This window comes from Prinia subflava, chromosome Z (genome assembly GCF_021018805.1).
Source record: "Prinia subflava isolate CZ2003 ecotype Zambia chromosome Z, Cam_Psub_1.2, whole genome shotgun sequence".
NCBI classification, from domain to species: Eukaryota; Metazoa; Chordata; class Aves; order Passeriformes; family Cisticolidae; genus Prinia; species Prinia subflava.
This window is the reverse complement of record NC_086283.1, coordinates 96,770,712-96,788,741: the sequence shown is the minus strand read 5'-3', so window position 1 is coordinate 96,788,741 and position 18,030 is coordinate 96,770,712. Positions and strand designations below refer to the sequence as shown.

Genomic DNA, 18,030 nt, shown 5'->3' with positions numbered 1-18,030 from the left:
TTCTTTTCAAATTTTCTCCTAAATTGAAGACAAAATGTGATCGTTATGCTAGTGAGTGTCATGTCACAACCTTTCCTTCAATAGTGTCATGATCAAGTCTCTGTTTCAGACAAAACAAATTATAGAGACTCCAAGTAAAGCCCTCATGGTAACATTTCACTTGGCATCTTAAATCTACGTACTACACAAAAATTATTACTATAATTCAATTTAATTCAAAAAATTATTATTTAATAATAAAAAGTGACTTAAAACATCTAAAGCCAGGAAACAACTTTAAGATTTTTAGCAATATACCACAAAATTTTTTTTTTGCTGTCAAAAAACATGAAGTCATATGGAAAGCCATTAATGAAATTAACTGCACGTAAATTCTGTGAATAGTATGAATATCCCTGTAATAGCAATTCAAAGTAGCATAATTTCGATAACACTTTTTAAAGTGCACTTTAACATCTCAGTTAACTTTGATTTCAGAAAGTTAAAGATCATAAAGGTGAGAATCAATACCATATTTAATAAAGAAAATTATTTATGGAATGAGGGCAATGACTAACTGAACCTCTTCGTGAAGTGGGATGGCAAACATATCAAACATTTGTTCTTTGCATGAAGCTAAGAAATAACACAAACACTGAACAGTGATTTTTAGCAAAAAAAGTTGTAAAAATTTAATCAATTTGTTTCCAAACTCTGCTGGGCTGGCAGATCCTAAATGATTTTGAGAAGAGACAGACATGAGTTAGAATCTCAAAATGTTTCAATGGAGAACTACAACCCGATCTGTTTAGCTTATTAAGAATAGGTGGCAAGGTGATTTAATCATGGTGTAGTGACTTTTTGCAGTCACATGAATATTCATTATCACTGGAAGACTTTTCTCATAGGACATCTAGTCCTGATTAACAGGACAAGTTGAGGTTAGAAGTAACATTCTGTGATCTAACATCACAATGATTCACCATGAGCATGGCTTTTTCCAGTTCTAAAAAGTTACCTGCATTTTAAAATCTCACGGAAATAATCTAGCATACCATACTTTATTAATGCCATATCTATCCTGGAACCCTGCCAAGCCAACAGCTCTAGAAATGTGGTGTATAATTGTCTACTTTTAAAATGTGACCCTCAAAAGAAAGAATAAATTAATGAAACAATAACAACTATGATTTTCTTTGTAGATTTGTTCCATTAAACTGTGCCATAAACTGTACTAGTTTGTGCCATCCAAACTTCTGAGAGATTTAGCATTAAGAGCTACCTATGGTGGAGTCATCACAGGCTATGTAAGTTGGATTCAAATGCTCTCATACTTTTTTCTACTATTTTGTTTGTCTGTATTATTTGGAGCACATATCACAATCAGTTTAGGTGTTTCACTTACAAGCTAGGTTAAATTCAAAATAGATCCATCACGCTTCTCCTAGAGTTACTAAAGGGTATTTCCACCAGTTTTTAAGAGGTATAGGTTTTACTTTTTAATCTTTTAAGTTTTTTAAAAACATATACTTAGAGTTTAACACTTTAATCAAAAAGGAATTTGTCATACGGCAGCATTTCGGCTTTGAAGCAGGGGCTTTGTATTTCGTAACAGCAGCCTGTGATCCGGGTCCATAGTATAGGTGGTTTTCAATTTCTGATCCTTCTCTTTCTGTTCTTCATCAGATTCATAGAAATTATTTTCACTATATTCATCCACCACTTCATCAACCTACCAAAAGACAAAACAACAAGGACATACACAGAATATTGGAATCAAGAGGTTTTATTCATCAAGGAAGTAACATACAACGCCACAGTTTCATGCAAGATTTATATATGTTTTTTAAAAATAGCTTTTGGTTTTTCTACCCATTTGCTCAAGAGAGTAGACATACTGACATGAAAGACAGATTAACAATATATACAAAATTTCCTTAGAAAAAAAATTTGTACTGATAAATGAAATATCTTTACTATTACTCAATAAACTATTTTAGGTGTGTATATGGGCCTTTTTTGGACTTAAAGCCTATGATCCAAAACTGACATTTCTGGAAAATAACTAGGAATGAATTTAAGACATAGGTCTTCAGAAAACTTGGCTAGGCTGCATGCCTTGGCCAAAACTTAGGCGTAGTGAAATAATCCATAAAAATGTCTTCAGCAGAGTTAGGAGGACAGGGGGAAGGAGGAAAGAACTGACAAGAATTAAAATTTTGTTCTGGTTTTTATTACAATTTGGAAGGACACTGAAATTTTTTAAAAAGTAAGAAATATGAAGGGAAGTTTCATTACTTGATGTCAATTTTGCTCTTAGTGTTTCACAGGATGCCAGGCAAACTCATAGATATTTTATGCAATAGCAACTGAAGTACTTTAATTTCCTGACTTCTCTTCCCACAATTCTTTGTGGCAGTCATATTCTAAACTAAACACTCAGTATGCTATATCAAGTCCACTGGTAAAGGAATTCCTCCCTTGCCTACAGGACAGGCAACCTGAAAGGAAATGTCCTGATCCCAGAGCATCACAACCTGCACTGAAGAAGCTTCCTCTAACAGGAGGAGGAGAATAATCCAATCTTCATTGATTCAGTCCTCAATACCCTTGCCTTGACTGCTAACAGTACTGCAGATCAGTACTATTGAATTCAACAGGAATATTGAGTTTGAAACAGTATTTAACTCATTAATAACTGTTACAAATAAACAGCCTGAGCTCTCACATTTCTGACTCCCTTTTTTTTTTTTTAAGAACTGTTTGTTTGGAACATACTTGGAGCAGCAGAGTTCCAATAAAAAGCAGCATAAGCCTCGTATGAAAACACTTTTATTTTAAATCTGATTAAGGTCCTTTTTCATAATCCAAAAGCAGAAGTATTAATATGATCTTGTCATAATCATGTACTTTATTGCAATTTTTTTTCTCAGATTTGCTAAGATCTGGTAGGAAATAATTGTGTTCCAGACAAAGGATGATGACAATACCCTGGGAAATTATTTTAATGAACAGAAATTCATCAGAATCAAGTTGATGAACTCCTAATTATTTAGCACTTGTAGTCACAAGGACCCACTAAGACAAAGAAGACACGTAATACTGCAAGATTTGCACATTGTGATGGATAGGAAAGTGAAGTATTATGTAAGAGTCAGAAATCTAGGTTAAAACCTGCAGCTCCTTGGTGTACAAGAATTGTTATTTCAAATTCTATTAATCATCCCACACATGGAGAACAGTTATCAGACAATGTGAAAACACTCAGTCACTCAAAACACCTTAAGCTTCAAGCTGACCTACTGACTATATTCAGTGCTAAAGAGATACAAGTCTAAGTTCAGAATCATCGTATTATTTAAGTGGCAGAAGACCCTTCAGCTCATATAGTCCAGTCGTTAAACCAGCATGGCCAAGTTCACCACTAAACCATGTCCTGAAGTGCTATGTCCACAAGTCCTTTAAACATCTCCACAGGTGCTGACTCTACCACTTCACCAGGCAGCCCATTCCAGTGCTTGCAACCCTCCCTGAAGAAACTCTTTCTAATATCCCATCTAAATCTCCCCTAGTGCAACTTGAGGCCATATCCTCGTCATGTTGCTTGACCCTGACCTGGCTACAACTTCCTTTCAGGTTACTCTAAAGAGTGATAAAGTCACCCCTGAGCCTCCTTTTCTCCCAGCCACTCCTCACAGGACTTGTCCTCCAGGTCCTTCACCAGCTCTGTTGCCTTTTTCTAGACTTGTTCCCAGACTTCAATGTTTTTTCTACCATGAGGTGCTCAGAGCTGGACACAGGATTTGAGCTGTGGCTTTACCAGTGCCCAGCACAGGGGACAATCCCTGCCCTGGCCCTGCTGGCCACACCACTGCTGATCCAGGCCAGGATGCCCTTGGCCTTCTTGGCCCCCTGGGCACTGCTGCCTCATGTTCAGCTGCTGGCACAGCACCCCCAGGTCCTTTCCAGCCCCTCTGCCCCAGCCTGTGGCCCTGCCTGGGGCTGTTGTGAGCCAAGGGCAGGAGCCAGCCCTGGGCCTTGTTGAACCTCACCCCATTGGCCTCAGCCATGATCCAGCGTGTGCAGATCCCTCTGCAGAGCCTGCCTGCCCTCCAGCAGGTCAGCACTGCCACCCAGACTGGAGTCACCTGTGAACTGCCTGAGGCTGTGCTCAATCCCCTTGTCCACGTCATCAGTGAAGGTACTAAACAGGACCTCCCCAAAGACTGAGCCCTGGGGAACAGCACTGTGACCAGCCACCAGCTGGATGTAACTCCACACACCACCACTCCTCTCTCGGCCTGGCCATCCATCAGCTCTTTTAACCAGTGAATAATACGTGCATCCAAGCCACAGGCTGCCAATTTCCCCAGGAAAATGCACTGGAAAACATTTTCAAAGGCTTTACTGAATTCCAGTTAGACAACATTCACAGCCCTTCCCTCATCTACAAAGTGAGCTACTCTACCACACTAGGAATTTAAGTTTCTCAAGCAGGACCTGCCTTTCACAAACCCACACTGCCTAGGCTGATCCTCAGGTTGTCCCGGATGTGCAGCACTCAGGATGACCAGCTCTGTATCCTTGCTCAGCACTGAGGCCAAGCTGACAAGCCTGACAGTTCCCAGGTCCTCCCTTGAACCCTCTGTGTAGATGGGTGTCATATGTACCAGCCTCCAATGAACTAGGATCTTCAGGGTTAACCAGGACTGTTGCTAAATGATGGGAAGTGGCTCAGGCTCTGGCCCCTTCAGCCCCCACAGACTTGTGTATAAGTGATATGGCACACTATTTCTCCTTGGATCAAGGGGGCTTCATTCTTCTCTGTGTCTTACAGAGAAGTAAGGCTGGGTACCTCAAGAACAATTGGTTTTACAATTATTACCTTCCTTGTTTCAGAAAATGCACCTCAGCCTTTTCCTCATCCTTAACATTTTGTTTCCCCATGCAGTTTTGCTGGCACACCTTCTTCCTTCTCCTATGATGAAATGCTCTGTCATTCTGTGATCACAGTGGCCCAGAGAGCCTCCAACCATCATATAACATCACCCACCAGTCCTTCTCTGTTCACAAACAACAGGTCCAGCAGAGTGCCCCACCTTGCTGACATCCTGACCAGCTGTGTCAGGGCTTATCTTCCAGGAACCTCCTGGACTGTTCCTTTCCACTGTATTGTATTTCCAGCAGGTGTTTGGTGAACTGAGAATAAAGACTATCGACTGTGAGACTTATCTCACCTGCTCGTAGAATATTTCACCTGCCTCTTCAACATTTCATCTTATTCTTCCACCTAGCTCAGAATTCTGCATTTACCTGAGTAATCAAGTCTGTTTTGGCATTCAATAGGTTATTCTTATAATTTCTGCTATCACTGCCGAGCTTATTTGTAGCAAGAGCAGGATGTCTTATGGAATGAAGGTTGAGCTATCCCAAACTGGGCCTCAGATTTGGGCCCGCAAGGCCTCAGATTTGGGCCCATGTAGTAGTAGATAAACCTGTGGCGCAGTTAGAATTTCAATTAAGGTGTGTACATGTTTTAGCTAGGGCAGTTAGGATAGAAACACGGTCGCTGCCTTAAACTGAAATAGTTTACATATTTTCTCACGCTCAATACCAATAGAAATGCACCTGCAACTGTAAACTGTTCTGCACTGTATAAAACCAGCCATTTCGAGAATAAAGAGAACATATGTTATAACCATATTGGTTATAACATATGTATCTGCGTTTGTTCCATCTCCAATCCCAATTAGAGTCCCTGATTTCACTTATTTCTAGATAGAACACAGTTCTAGGATTCTCTTCACTCATTTCAAGCCTAGGAACAAAACCTGAAAATGAACTGAGACACAACAAACGACTGCCAAAAATTCAGACCACCAAGGCAAAACCTCATCTTAAGACACCTAGCTGAATTGTTGCCCTGTCCCCAGATAAACCTCACAGTACAAATCTGTACTAAAGAAAGAGACTGGGACAAGCAGGAATTCTCTTCTGAAGTGAGACAGAATTAGCTTCAAGGAGGCAAGCACAAGCAAGGCCTCTTCAAAACAAAGAGGGTTCTAACAAGAAGGGAAAACCTTGTGCAGAGACCTTAGAAAGCCCCTCCATGCTCAACAATAGTGCTATGGTGTTCTGGATAAGAAAAGCAACCGGAGCAGCATTACACTGATACTAGGCCTACATCTTGAACTTCAAACAGAAAAAGAAGGCATGAGTAGGTCATAATGGAGATATAAATACTGTTAACATGGATGTTTTTCCAGCCAGCAGTGGACTAAAAGTAAGACTCTTACACTGGGAGATTAAAGTCTTTCTGATTTAACGAATTAATTAACTATTGAATCAACAACTGACAGATGATTTCCTACGCACTTATTCTCCAATCTTCACTGTCTGTAGGGCACTACACTACATTGTGGAATATGTTTCTCACACATCCGTGAAGAAATGCTAAATATAGTTAACACTCAAATTTTACTTTCACAGATGTTTAATTAGAAGTCAAACTGATGATAACCAGTGCATATTAGCAAGTTTAACAGAAATAAAACCAATTCTGTGATCCTTTTTGACAAGGAGAGATAGCATGAGAGTTCTGGGAGAAGATTCAAATGTTCCAATGCTTTCTGTCATCATTTCAATCCCTTTAGATGCAGTTTCACAGCTGATTTAAGACTAATCAGTCCAATGGAATTTTGTTGTTTTGTTTGCTTTTTTAAAAGGATGTTTTATTTTCACCAAGATTAGTAAAATGATCTGTCTCACTCTGTGGTCATAGGATCACTAGAACTACTGGATTTTCAAAAGCAGTAGGTGGGAAAGGGAGAACAGAACAGAAGAGTGGCAGTTGTTAGTTAAACCACATTAAATGCACTCAACAGTTTGTAGTAGCACATGATTTAATTGTGCAGTTAATAGCTTTTCTAAATTGCAAAATGACTAAAAAGTTCAGAACCCTGGGAGAATAAAATGATTAAAAACGGAGACCGTAGTATTCCAGACTACAATTTGCAAACAGCTTCTGTGCACTCCCCATCTACTATGATTTATTCACAGCAGAGAAGTGAGTATTTTAGTGTGGAAGAACACGCTAATTCTCTTTTACATTTTTCCAGACATATTATTCAGGGACATCTTCATAAAGTGTTAACAGCTTAAATGAAGAAACTGACAGATAGCAAATTCCATTAGCCTGTTTCTAAATTCACTAAGTAAATGAGCTAACACTTAACTGAGGTTTTGCCAGAAGTTACATTTAATATGGCATAAAAGTTGAGAATGTGACTTCCATTTAGGGTAAAATACATTATGTGAATACTACAATTACCTCCAAAGAGAGCTTCACACACCCATGTACTGAGTTAAAACTAATCTTCAATGATATCCAAAGCCTGAATACACAGTATTCACAGTACATATTAATGGAAATTCCCAGGGCAACTTTGAGGCATTCTTCGGTAAAAGGACTTGTATTTGAAGTCAGCTTACCTTGTGATATTAATCTCTGGAGCTGCATGTTTCATATCTAGCAACACATTTTTACATTTTTAAAGAAAATCTAGATTTTAATGCAGCTAAGGAACACACAATAAAATTCTACTAGTTTGAGAAGATTTTATTTGCAATTCAAAAAAGCTTTCTCTATAAAAACCTTCTAATTTGTAAAAATAGTGAGCTTTGATATTTAAGCTACAAAAAGAAACTAAGTCACCCACTAAGTCTTCAAAATCCAACTAAGTCAGGTGAAATTTAACATTAACGCATTTTCATGTATGTCATTCTTAGCTTCCTTTAGCATACATAAGTTACATGATCAACAATACATAAATCAAGTTTTATTTGTAACTTACTAATAATATTTATCATCTATACAATACTGTGTATAATCCCAGTTCAGATTAATATGTTTATTTCATTCTAAAAAAAGCTCCTCAATTTTCTGAAACAATATGAGTATGTAAACTCATTTATTACCTGAAATACTCTTCAAATCCTTCAATGCAGCCTTTCAGAGGCTTTTAAAAACTCACTAAGCCAATAACATAATTTCTAAATATAAACTTGAAAAGATAACAAAATAAAAGCTTAATGTAAACTAAAAAAAGCCCAACCCTAAACATTCTTAAGAAAACCCATATTCATGAAAATTTTATAGTAACCTCTGAGACACGCGCATCATAAGTGTGGAAGTAGGGGTCTGAGGACCTCTGAATATTATTTTTTTGCCAGTATATGACAACCACAGTAACATCTGTGCTAAGTAACTTCATAGCAAACTAATGTGAAAACTGAAGGAGTGTTCATTCTCATTTCTCTAAGAAGCAGCAATTAAGTCCAGGACTGGCATCTAAAAATAGGCACTAAGACTTAAATATGCTGCAGTAATTAACATCTTTCTTCAGCAACCTCAAATGTGCAATCACTGTTGTAATAAAGTCCTGTGACACTTGCAGATAGAGCTAAAACAATCCATTATGATTTTTAGATCACTTTCATTTACTCAAAACAGTTTCACACTCCTCAAAACAGAAGTGAGACATAAAATAGCTTAGTCTTACCAAGAAAACATCCTTCCTTTCAGTAGTGTGGGGAAAAGGCACCATGACAATGCAAAGACTAATACATGCAAAGCAAAGAACAGAAAAAACATTTAGAGCATAAGAAAAGAAGAAGAAAGTACAAGAAACAACAGAAAGGGATAAATTAAACATTGTAAAATAAAATTAAGGAGTAAAGGTGAAGGGAAGAAAAAAGATACCATTTGCTTCTAGCTAAAAGTTCACCTCTTTTTATTTCAAATCCAAATATTAAAGTGGAATTTGGAATTTGTCTTCAGATGTTTGGTTAAATGTTTGACTTGTTTTTCAGGCTAAAATTTAATACCAATTTAAGTATCTGAAGAGGCAGTATAAGACATCAATATAGCAAGCAAATATGAACCAACTGCCAAGCAAAAATATTCTTCTACAGGGTTGCACAGTAAGTGAACCACAAAAAAACCCCAATTAATTGTTAGTAAATTTGGGACTGCAACCAAGAGAAGGGTACAACATGCTCTACAAGTAGTAGTCACCACCTTTCATGACTTATAGACAGGGTATGCAGGGACAGGGACAAACCATGTATACATCTCAAAGCAACTCAACTTCCTTTTCTTTCAGAAAAAAATACAAGATCTTAAAAGGTAAATTCAATGAGAACATTTCCCAAATATGGAAACATATATTTGTTCTCATTTTCATGTAGCTTTAGGACTGTCTACAGCTGCTTAAATGTTTATCCAATTTTTAAACAATATTTGGACTCCAGCCATAGCTCAGTATGTTAATTAGGAGACTCAAATTATTAAAACACAAAATAATCTTAAATCATTGAAGAATCATAACTGTACCTGTACTTAGATTGGCAATTGAATTGAAAGGTGGCAATTTGCTACCCTTCCCAGAGAGTCTGACATAGTCATCTAAGCATCATCTACAGCCATGTAATGCCTAAGTAGTCAAAGAAGCTGAAAGCATCTTAAAACATCTGCTGATTCACTTTAGTGGTATTCTCACACTAACAGCTGGTGGTGTATTTATCCTACTGATAAATGGATATGTTGCTATAATTCAAGCCTCAGTTACCCCCACTCTTCTTGGTACTCGGTACTGGTACTTCTCCAACCATAAACTGCAACAAAGTTGTGCATACACTATCAAAAAGATGAATGATCCAGATAATTTGAAATTTTTTCACATTCACTATTCTCCATGGTCCTTTGGAGAGCTGCCACAACCAATCAAGAATTCTACCTGATATTACAAACAGAAGAAGTGTACAGGCTCAGACTCAGGAGCCTAAAGCTTTCTCAGCTTTAAAATTAAAATAAATATTTAAATAATATACATAATATTTAAATATAAATAATATTTAAATAATCAAAATGAAATAAAATTAAATAAACTTTATTTTTACAAAGTAGCTAAACAAGTTTATTTTACAGTTCTTCTAATTATCTAGAGAAAATCCTGGTTCAAAAATGAAAAGGCCACACAACTTACTAGACAGAGTAATATTCTACAGACAGATTAAAGTTCATGAGTACTCTGGCATCCAGGAAGGCCTCGAAGTAATCTAACACAGCATTCATTTCATACAGTTTACATAATTTTCTATGATCAAATAGCATTCAAATGGCCAAAATTAAGGCTAGAAACTGTAGTGGCTGGAAACTTTAGATGATGGGGATCTGCCACACCTAATATTTAAACGAAAAGTGATTAGCAATTACACAGTTCATACTTAGATTTCTATAAAAATATTTGTTTCTTTCCAATTTATTTTTGTCTCTGTAAGTCAGAGAAAATGACCTAGATGGAGATAGAAACAATTTTAACAACTTACTTGCAACAGATGGCTAGAAAGCCTTATATCCTATATATAGATAATAAAAAGAAACTCAGCCTGATTCAAGAAGATGAGACTACGGTACTGCATGGAAACATGGAAACTTTGCTGATCAAATCTGTAGCAAAAGCAAGGGTTCCTTTCTTAATTTGAGTTGATACACACGTCCTACAGAACCTGCCTAGAGAGATTCTACTCACTGCTGCTGTTCCGCTGCAACTCTGTAGTGGGACTAACAGAAACCACAGCAATATATTCTGATGCAAAAATAAATGGCATTTTTATCTGCAGACTGTACTTCTGTTATTCCAACAGTAAATGCTGGGCAGCCACAAAGCAAAACAAATCAGGAAATTAATATGCCCAAAATTTAACTCTCTTTTCAGTTTTTCTTCTGCTGGATTAATTTCTTTACCCCAACTTTCCACAGTCAGCTTTAGGTAGGTTTTTTTGTTAGAAATTCATGCACTAAGTTATCCTCATCTTACTAAGTAGTACACATAGAAAGAAAAAATAAAACTGATGTGACAGTAAAATAGCTTGCCAGTCCATTTTATGCCCCAAACACTTCACAAAGTATCTTCAAATAAGTGAATGTTACACTAAACATTAACCCCACCTCGTGCATACCTAAAAGAACTTCAGAGCACAGAGTACTGTGCTCTGAAAAAAAGGGAAACCCTAACTGAATCCAGACTGCCCCAATTCACACTGAAGATTCTGATGGGTAAGCTAAAAAAGGAAGAAATAGTTTACTTCACTGTAAACTAGTTTTCCTGATTTAATTTTTTGCTCTTAGCAGCCAATGCAGGGTCAAGAGAATACTCTGGTCTCACAATCGTTTAGGGCAGGGGAAAAAATAAAATTTAAAAATCAGCAAGAATATCACCTGGTGTATATCTACAAAAAAACTTCACTGAGATGATATGTTAAATAAGTAATACATACCATATCATGGGTAATTTTACCCTTAAAGATTCAATGCTATTCTGAATGTTTCTTAAATACACATCTATGCCTCCTTACTGCAGAAGAGCATAATAAAACTTGTAGATCCTCTACTGAGTTGGAAACAAAAGAAGGAAGGGGTGCATTCAGGCTGATTAATTATTTAATTGTGATATAAATACGAAATATTTTTGAAGTTTTTTAATGTGTTTCATTTTTACTGCTTTATCTAGGTAACTTAGTTAACTGGAGGCTATTACCCTGAATACACCCTTCCCTTCTCTTCCCAGCTTCTAAGCAAAGGTTTCAGAAGCTTTATTAAGCTCTGCAGTAAACCAACAGAACTGATTCAGGATGCTCATTACTGTTAACAAATTCTGCATAAGTAAAGGATGGACACTATTTTCTGTGTGCTGTGCTTGAAGCTTCATCATTCACAGTTACAGTTCCTTCAATGCATACCCCAGCACAGAGAATAACAAAAAAATAAAATATCTAAAGCAGTTTCAGATACTTCTAAGCTGTCTTAAGCAGCCATTAGACACTGAATTGCATCAGACATAACCATGACCTTTTTGGCATACACTAAGAACTCATAACTAAAAGACACTGTAAGAGCAGTATCTCTGAGAAAGTACTGTAAGAGCAGGAAACATAAAGCATTTCACAAAAGACAAAGAGATCACAGAACAGCTGAAGTCAGAAGGGATCTCAGTATTTTGTCTGAACAATCAAGAAAAATAAATATTTTCAATCTGTTTCTTCCTGTAATTACTGAGAGCTGGGCTAGTTTCCATGATTCATGCTTTTAGATACATAGACATTCAAATATTTAATGTTTCTCTCATAAAAGTCTTCTTTCAGATTGTTTTCTTCATGCTTAATTTCCCCTTCCATCCCTCCCAGCCCAACAATTATGCCAAATTCTGAGCACTTTAAACTGAGCAATTCTTCAATAATTAATCCTAAAATGTAAGCCTGAGACATGCTCTTACGCTTCTCTCCTATCAGGAGCTTTGTAATGACTGAAGCCCATGATCAATCTGAATTCACTATTCTTTTCCAATCCTTACTGAACACCAAGAGAGTTTATTCATGTAATCTTCAGCTGTCTGGAATGATGCTGAATGGCCCTCAGAGTCACTGGCTTTTTGCTAGACTACAGTTCTTAGCTCCATCTTGCTGTGTACAAGGACTGTCAAAACTTCTGATCGTTTCACCTGCTTTCAGAAGATGCCCTCCCAAATGTCACACAAGTTTGGTGGTAAATCTGTGTACCAGGACAGCAGAACTAGTTCCTACCTCCTGCAATCCTCATCTCCTTGCACGAATAGGGATGGTTGAACAGCTTGAAAATCAATTCCTGAACTGCTAGACTGCAACTCAATGTGTTCATGAAAACTACCAACAGCTTTATTTTACCCATCTAGGCTGCAAGCTGTTATGGTTTAGGAAACATTTACAAACAGCCTGGCAGCCCCAGCAACTTCTGCAACAAGGGCAGGACAAAACATCTAAGCAGAAATGCGTCACAGTTTTATCTGCTATCAAGTATTTTACTTCCCAGAAAACCTGGAATTGTTCTTGGGTGGTTTAAGTCCCAAGCAGGTATTTCTACTCCAGAATATCAGCACCTTGTCTCATTTTAGCTAATACACATTAAAGCTGAATACACACAGTTCATATAGAAAAAAGGTTATTCTGAAACTGCAATTTGCATGGAACTACCCAAAAAGCACCTCCAAGTGTTTTAAGACAAATAGGATAAACCAAGGACATTCTTCCTTCATTCACAATTAGAATTAAAAATTATATTCCTCAAGGAAGCTAGAAATAGGAATAAAAAACTAAGCATTCTTGGTTAATGGGTAATTGCAACAATTTAAAGCACATTGCTTAAAAAAAGATCTTTCTCCATAACTGGTAAATATTCAAAAATCTTTTTTAGATTTCTAAATGCTCAAGAAATCAGTTCCAAACATTACACCATTACTTGCTAGGAATTAGCTCAACTTGAACAAAAGCAACATATGTTCCTCTAAAAGTAAGGGAAAATTTTACTGAATAAAAATGCAAATATGCATTTTAGCAGCCTTGAATTTATTAATCTGATAGGTTTAATTTCCATTTTCCTGCATCAGCTTTATTTATAAAGTGTCGTGCCCTATAAATATGCTGTTATTTTCTATAGTCAAGCACCCTCTTAACAAATCTTCTCATTAATATGTAAATTTAAAGTCAATCGGTCTTCTCCCTGACAGCGCCATGAATTCCTAGTGCACTGTATAATCGGCTTTGACTTGGCATCCACTATTTATCATCAAAGATGTCAGTTAGAAAAATTATGGAAAACGCACTGCAATTGATATGACTGCAATCTACTTTGTCAACACTTAATTGTTCCTCAAATCATACATTTACATATAAACAGCCTAAATACTGATCCATAATGATGCAAATAAACTAAATTAAAAATCTCTTCTACTGCACAAGATGGCCTGTTGTATGATGAGTTCATTTAAGAATGTATTGACAAAGGCATGCATTTCAACTAGCACCACAAAAAAAAAAATCTGCTAATTAAATTGCTGAGTAGGTAGACAAACTAAATTTTACACTGAAGATCTTGAAAGTGAAAACAAAGTGTTATAAATACTACACTACTGATGACTAATTTTAGGTTGACACAGGCAGTATTGTCACACAATCTTCTACCTTCCTGGAGCAGAAGCCACAGCAGAAACTGTCATCCATCCAGTATGAGTGAAAAAAGAGTTGGAGTCTTAAAGAAACCAAATCCCATCACGACCACCAACCTCGCAGTCCAAGACAGGAGGTCATGGTCCTCCTCAACCGTCCTTTTGTCCAGTTACAGACTAACACTGGCTGAAATATATCGTGGGGCTGTAGCTTTAGGTAAAGCAGATTATCAATTTTGATTCTCTCTAAATGTCAGAAAGAAGAATGCAAGTTGCCTTCTTCCAATAATCAACATGTAATAAACACTGCCTCAAAGACATTACAAAAATATATAACTTAAATGTCTCATTATCTAAAAATACCTTCCTTATTTTAAGCAAGTTTTTGAGAAGATGTGTTCTTACAAACAATTTACTTTTCATTTCAAAAATTAAAAAGGGTGTTTCAGAATCCAACCAGTAGCACAGAAATATGATTTTGCTTCAGACATTTTTGCTATATTCATTATAATCCATGCTTTTTTAAGAAGTGAATATAATTGTAAACTAAATCAGACTGAACTATTTGTCCAAATAGATCTCCTTATAATTATTTTCACATAATAAATTACACATATATTAAAACAGAATGGCACTGCATTTCTATCTTTTATCCCAGGCAAAGGATATTAAAAGACAGTTAAAAAGAACTCAGTGACAGAGTGATAGTTGGGGTCATTCCCTACTCCAATGCTGAAAAAAGAAATCTCTAAAAAATTGTTAATGTGCTACTTACAAATGACAATAAACTGCACTAAAATGTACATTTTTAAACATGAATGAGTTTCAAATTAAATGGTAAAACTTAACACTAGTAGCATCCCCAAGCCTTTAATAAACACAAACAATCAGAGCTGTAGAGCAATTTTAAACAGCTCTTTCCAAAAGTATTGTCTTTTAACTTACACTGTTATTCAGAGCTATATCTCTATTAAAACAATGTTAACAGCATGAATTTCTTGAGCTGCTCCCCGTTTTACTGTAAGAAGTGACAGAATTTGTGTCCTTTTATAATTTTTTTAATAAAACCTCTTATATAAATTTTTAGAAGTATACTCATATTTACGCAATATAAATGAAAATATCCACACCATTTTTGACATTTCACATTTCAAATGTGTATGTTGAGTCTCCACATGGTGCCCCAGCACATTAACAAAGCCTAAACAAGCAGTGTATGCCATGCAGTGACACTGGGTATTGACAATATAAGTAGAGTCTGCCCAGTTTCAGGACAGAACGGCAAACATTTCTGGTTGTGACTCATGTAAAATTGTCTAAAGCAAAAAGCAACATGGCTCAAAGAACCACAGAAAAAGGAGTCTGCCTGCTGCCCACAGGGTGTGCCATGTGTAAATAAGAAACGGTTATACCCTGGAAGGAGAATTCTCAGGCTCTAAAGAAAGGTAGATTCCTTGTGTTAGTGAAATCTTAGAGAGCAAAGACTTATGTATTTGATCTCTATTTTCACTAAAGGCTCCACAGAAATCCATCTTAAAAGACTAAGTCAATCCAACAATGGAAATAATTCAGAATGTAGGCTCAGAACAGTAACTTAAGAAGTCACAAACTTACCTTCCATGGACTTACAAACTGAGTACGTGCATACCGAGTTAACATGTGGATTATAACAACTTGACCCCACTCTTCCACATCAACCAGCAAGTTACAGAGCTTTCGGTAGTTCCTGTGAATCAGATCTATTCTATCTGGACACACTTCTTCAAATGCCATCACCACACTCCCAGCGACCAGCTAGAAAACAAAACATAAACCAGAAAGTCAGTATTAGGTCTACAGTTAGACCACGAGTGAGAATCAGAATTAATACTAGCTATTCTCAGCAATTTCAAATTATTTCCATTCAGCAAAAACAAACAATACAACAACAACAAAAAATAAGCCCACAGAAATGGTATCTTATTTAAAATAGAATTGGGATAAGGTTATTAGAACAGAGAAAACACTTGCTGTTTCTATTGCACACATAAATCTTAGCTCCCAGCCCTGAAGACACAGTGCAATGTAAGCATAATTCTTTTTTCTTACAGATTTAGCTTCCAAATAAATTAACAGAAAACTTGCAATTAACTCAGAAGTAACAGGAAACAACAAGAAGTAAAACATATGACCAGAAAGATTTTTTGGGATTCTATCAACACTGGCCTGATCAAAGTAAAGAAGAGTCGGGCCAAGTTCCCTAGGCATTACTGGAACTTCTCTCCCAACATCACAAAATTAACTGTCATGGAAAATTTTATACTTAGAATGTCATGAATACACTCCTTCCCACCAACTCCCCCCAAAAAAGACATAAAAATCAGCAACAGAATAGCACTTTTCTCCAAAGAATGCAAAAATAATATCTGCATGTTGTTCAGCACTTCCTTAACAGTTACATAATTGCAGAAATGCATTTATATCCTGCCATGTTCTCAAACACTTTTTTGCCTTCATAAGAAATATCTCTTTATTCATGCAAAAAGATTGTCATGCTATGACTGCAAAATAGCTTTGTTTTTATGAGAAAATTAAATAGATTATCAACATTGTAACACCTCAAGATCACCAAAAACTTCTGCCTGTGTATTTTCTTTTAAAATAATGGGAGGAAATATACATTGGGATTTCAGCTAAAATTCTGTCAGCAGGTTACTTTAACTGCAAGAAAAGATCAAAAGCTGACCATGCCTTATAAGGACACATAATTGTGTGCCTGGGATTAGTGTTCTTTCTCTTCTAATTGCTTTAATTAAGATTTGTTTTGTGTCAGAGTACATGTTAAGTCAAATAACTAAAATGATGATACTTTATATGAAGCAGCTGATATGTATGCAGTTAGCATGCATGCAGTATAGCCTTCTGGCAGCAAATTAATGTCATATTCTATCTGAGCACTAGGGATCTGCATTTCAACCTCTATAATTTCCCCAATGACTTAAAGTAAGCAATTAAATAGAAGTGCAGTTTATTGAAATGGTACTTTTTGAGAAATATTAAATACAATGATATTCATATGTTACATTTTTCTCCCTGTATTTGGCTGACATGTGGTTTATTAGTATGCGCTCAACATTACAATTGAAAGAAAACAGCTCAGAAGATAGTCTTGCTATTATGCTAAACAAGTCTCAGGCTCTGTGGGGATTTTATGAATTACCAATAAGAATAAACGTGAAGTTGCATTTATTGTCTCCAGCCTCATCCACATACTGGTACCTGCTGGTCCCAACAAGAATGCAATTCATTCCAGGGAGCAAAATCTGATTATTTGATAGAGCTAAATACACTTTACATCTAAAATAATTTGCTGTATCACAAAAACAAAAGCTCTTTTTTATCTGTTGGTATACTAAACTTTCTTCTTAATAATATGCTGCAGCAGTAACCTATCTGTAACTAGAAACTGTGGTAAGTTGATGCTAAGGTGAGTGTTCAAAGCCAGCAGAAGGCAGTGGTTAATCCCAGAAAAATCACTATCTGTCCTGAACATGTATTAATTCAGGCCACAGAAGCTAAGAAGCTTTCTCACTGGAAAAATGTGAAGTCCCTTTACCAGGATGCAGAAGTCTGAACTACAATTAAGGTCAGCTTGCAGAGGACAATATGATAGAGCTGAAATTTTTAGAAGAAAGAGATAATACTTTAAGACTACACAATGAGACTTTCTGTAGGTCACTGTTTCATATCAGAGACAAGAGAGAGTGAGACACATCAGTTTATGACTATCAGAATAGTCACAGTCTAATGGTCAAAAATACGCTTTTAGGTTCATAGGTGAAGGTCAACACAGGCTTCCAACAGTAATTCTAGAGAAAGTACCCTTGTCTTTTACTACTAGTAGTTCAGTACACATATTTTGCTGTATTTCTCTTTCATTTGGATATGATTTAGTTTGAAAGCTGACATAAAATATATATAACACTAACTCAGATCATTTAAAACTGAGAATATATCCTATAAATGCTGCTGG

At 36.3% G+C, this 18,030-nt stretch overlaps 1 protein-coding gene across 2 annotated transcripts in view; it reads right to left on the bottom strand.

Moving 5' to 3' along the window:
* Window positions 1-18,030, bottom strand: part of AP3B1 (adaptor related protein complex 3 subunit beta 1) — a 153,409-nt gene that overhangs the window by 96,472 nt on the left and 38,907 nt on the right. For both annotated transcript variants that reach the window (XM_063422023.1, XM_063422024.1), the window contains exons 7-8: window positions 15,633-15,812; window positions 1,550-1,711 (exon numbers count right to left, since the gene is read on the bottom strand). In XM_063422023.1, the coding sequence (XP_063278093.1) occupies window positions 1,550-1,711; window positions 15,633-15,812 (342 nt within the window). The remainder of the gene's footprint in view (window positions 1-1,549; window positions 1,712-15,632; window positions 15,813-18,030) is intronic.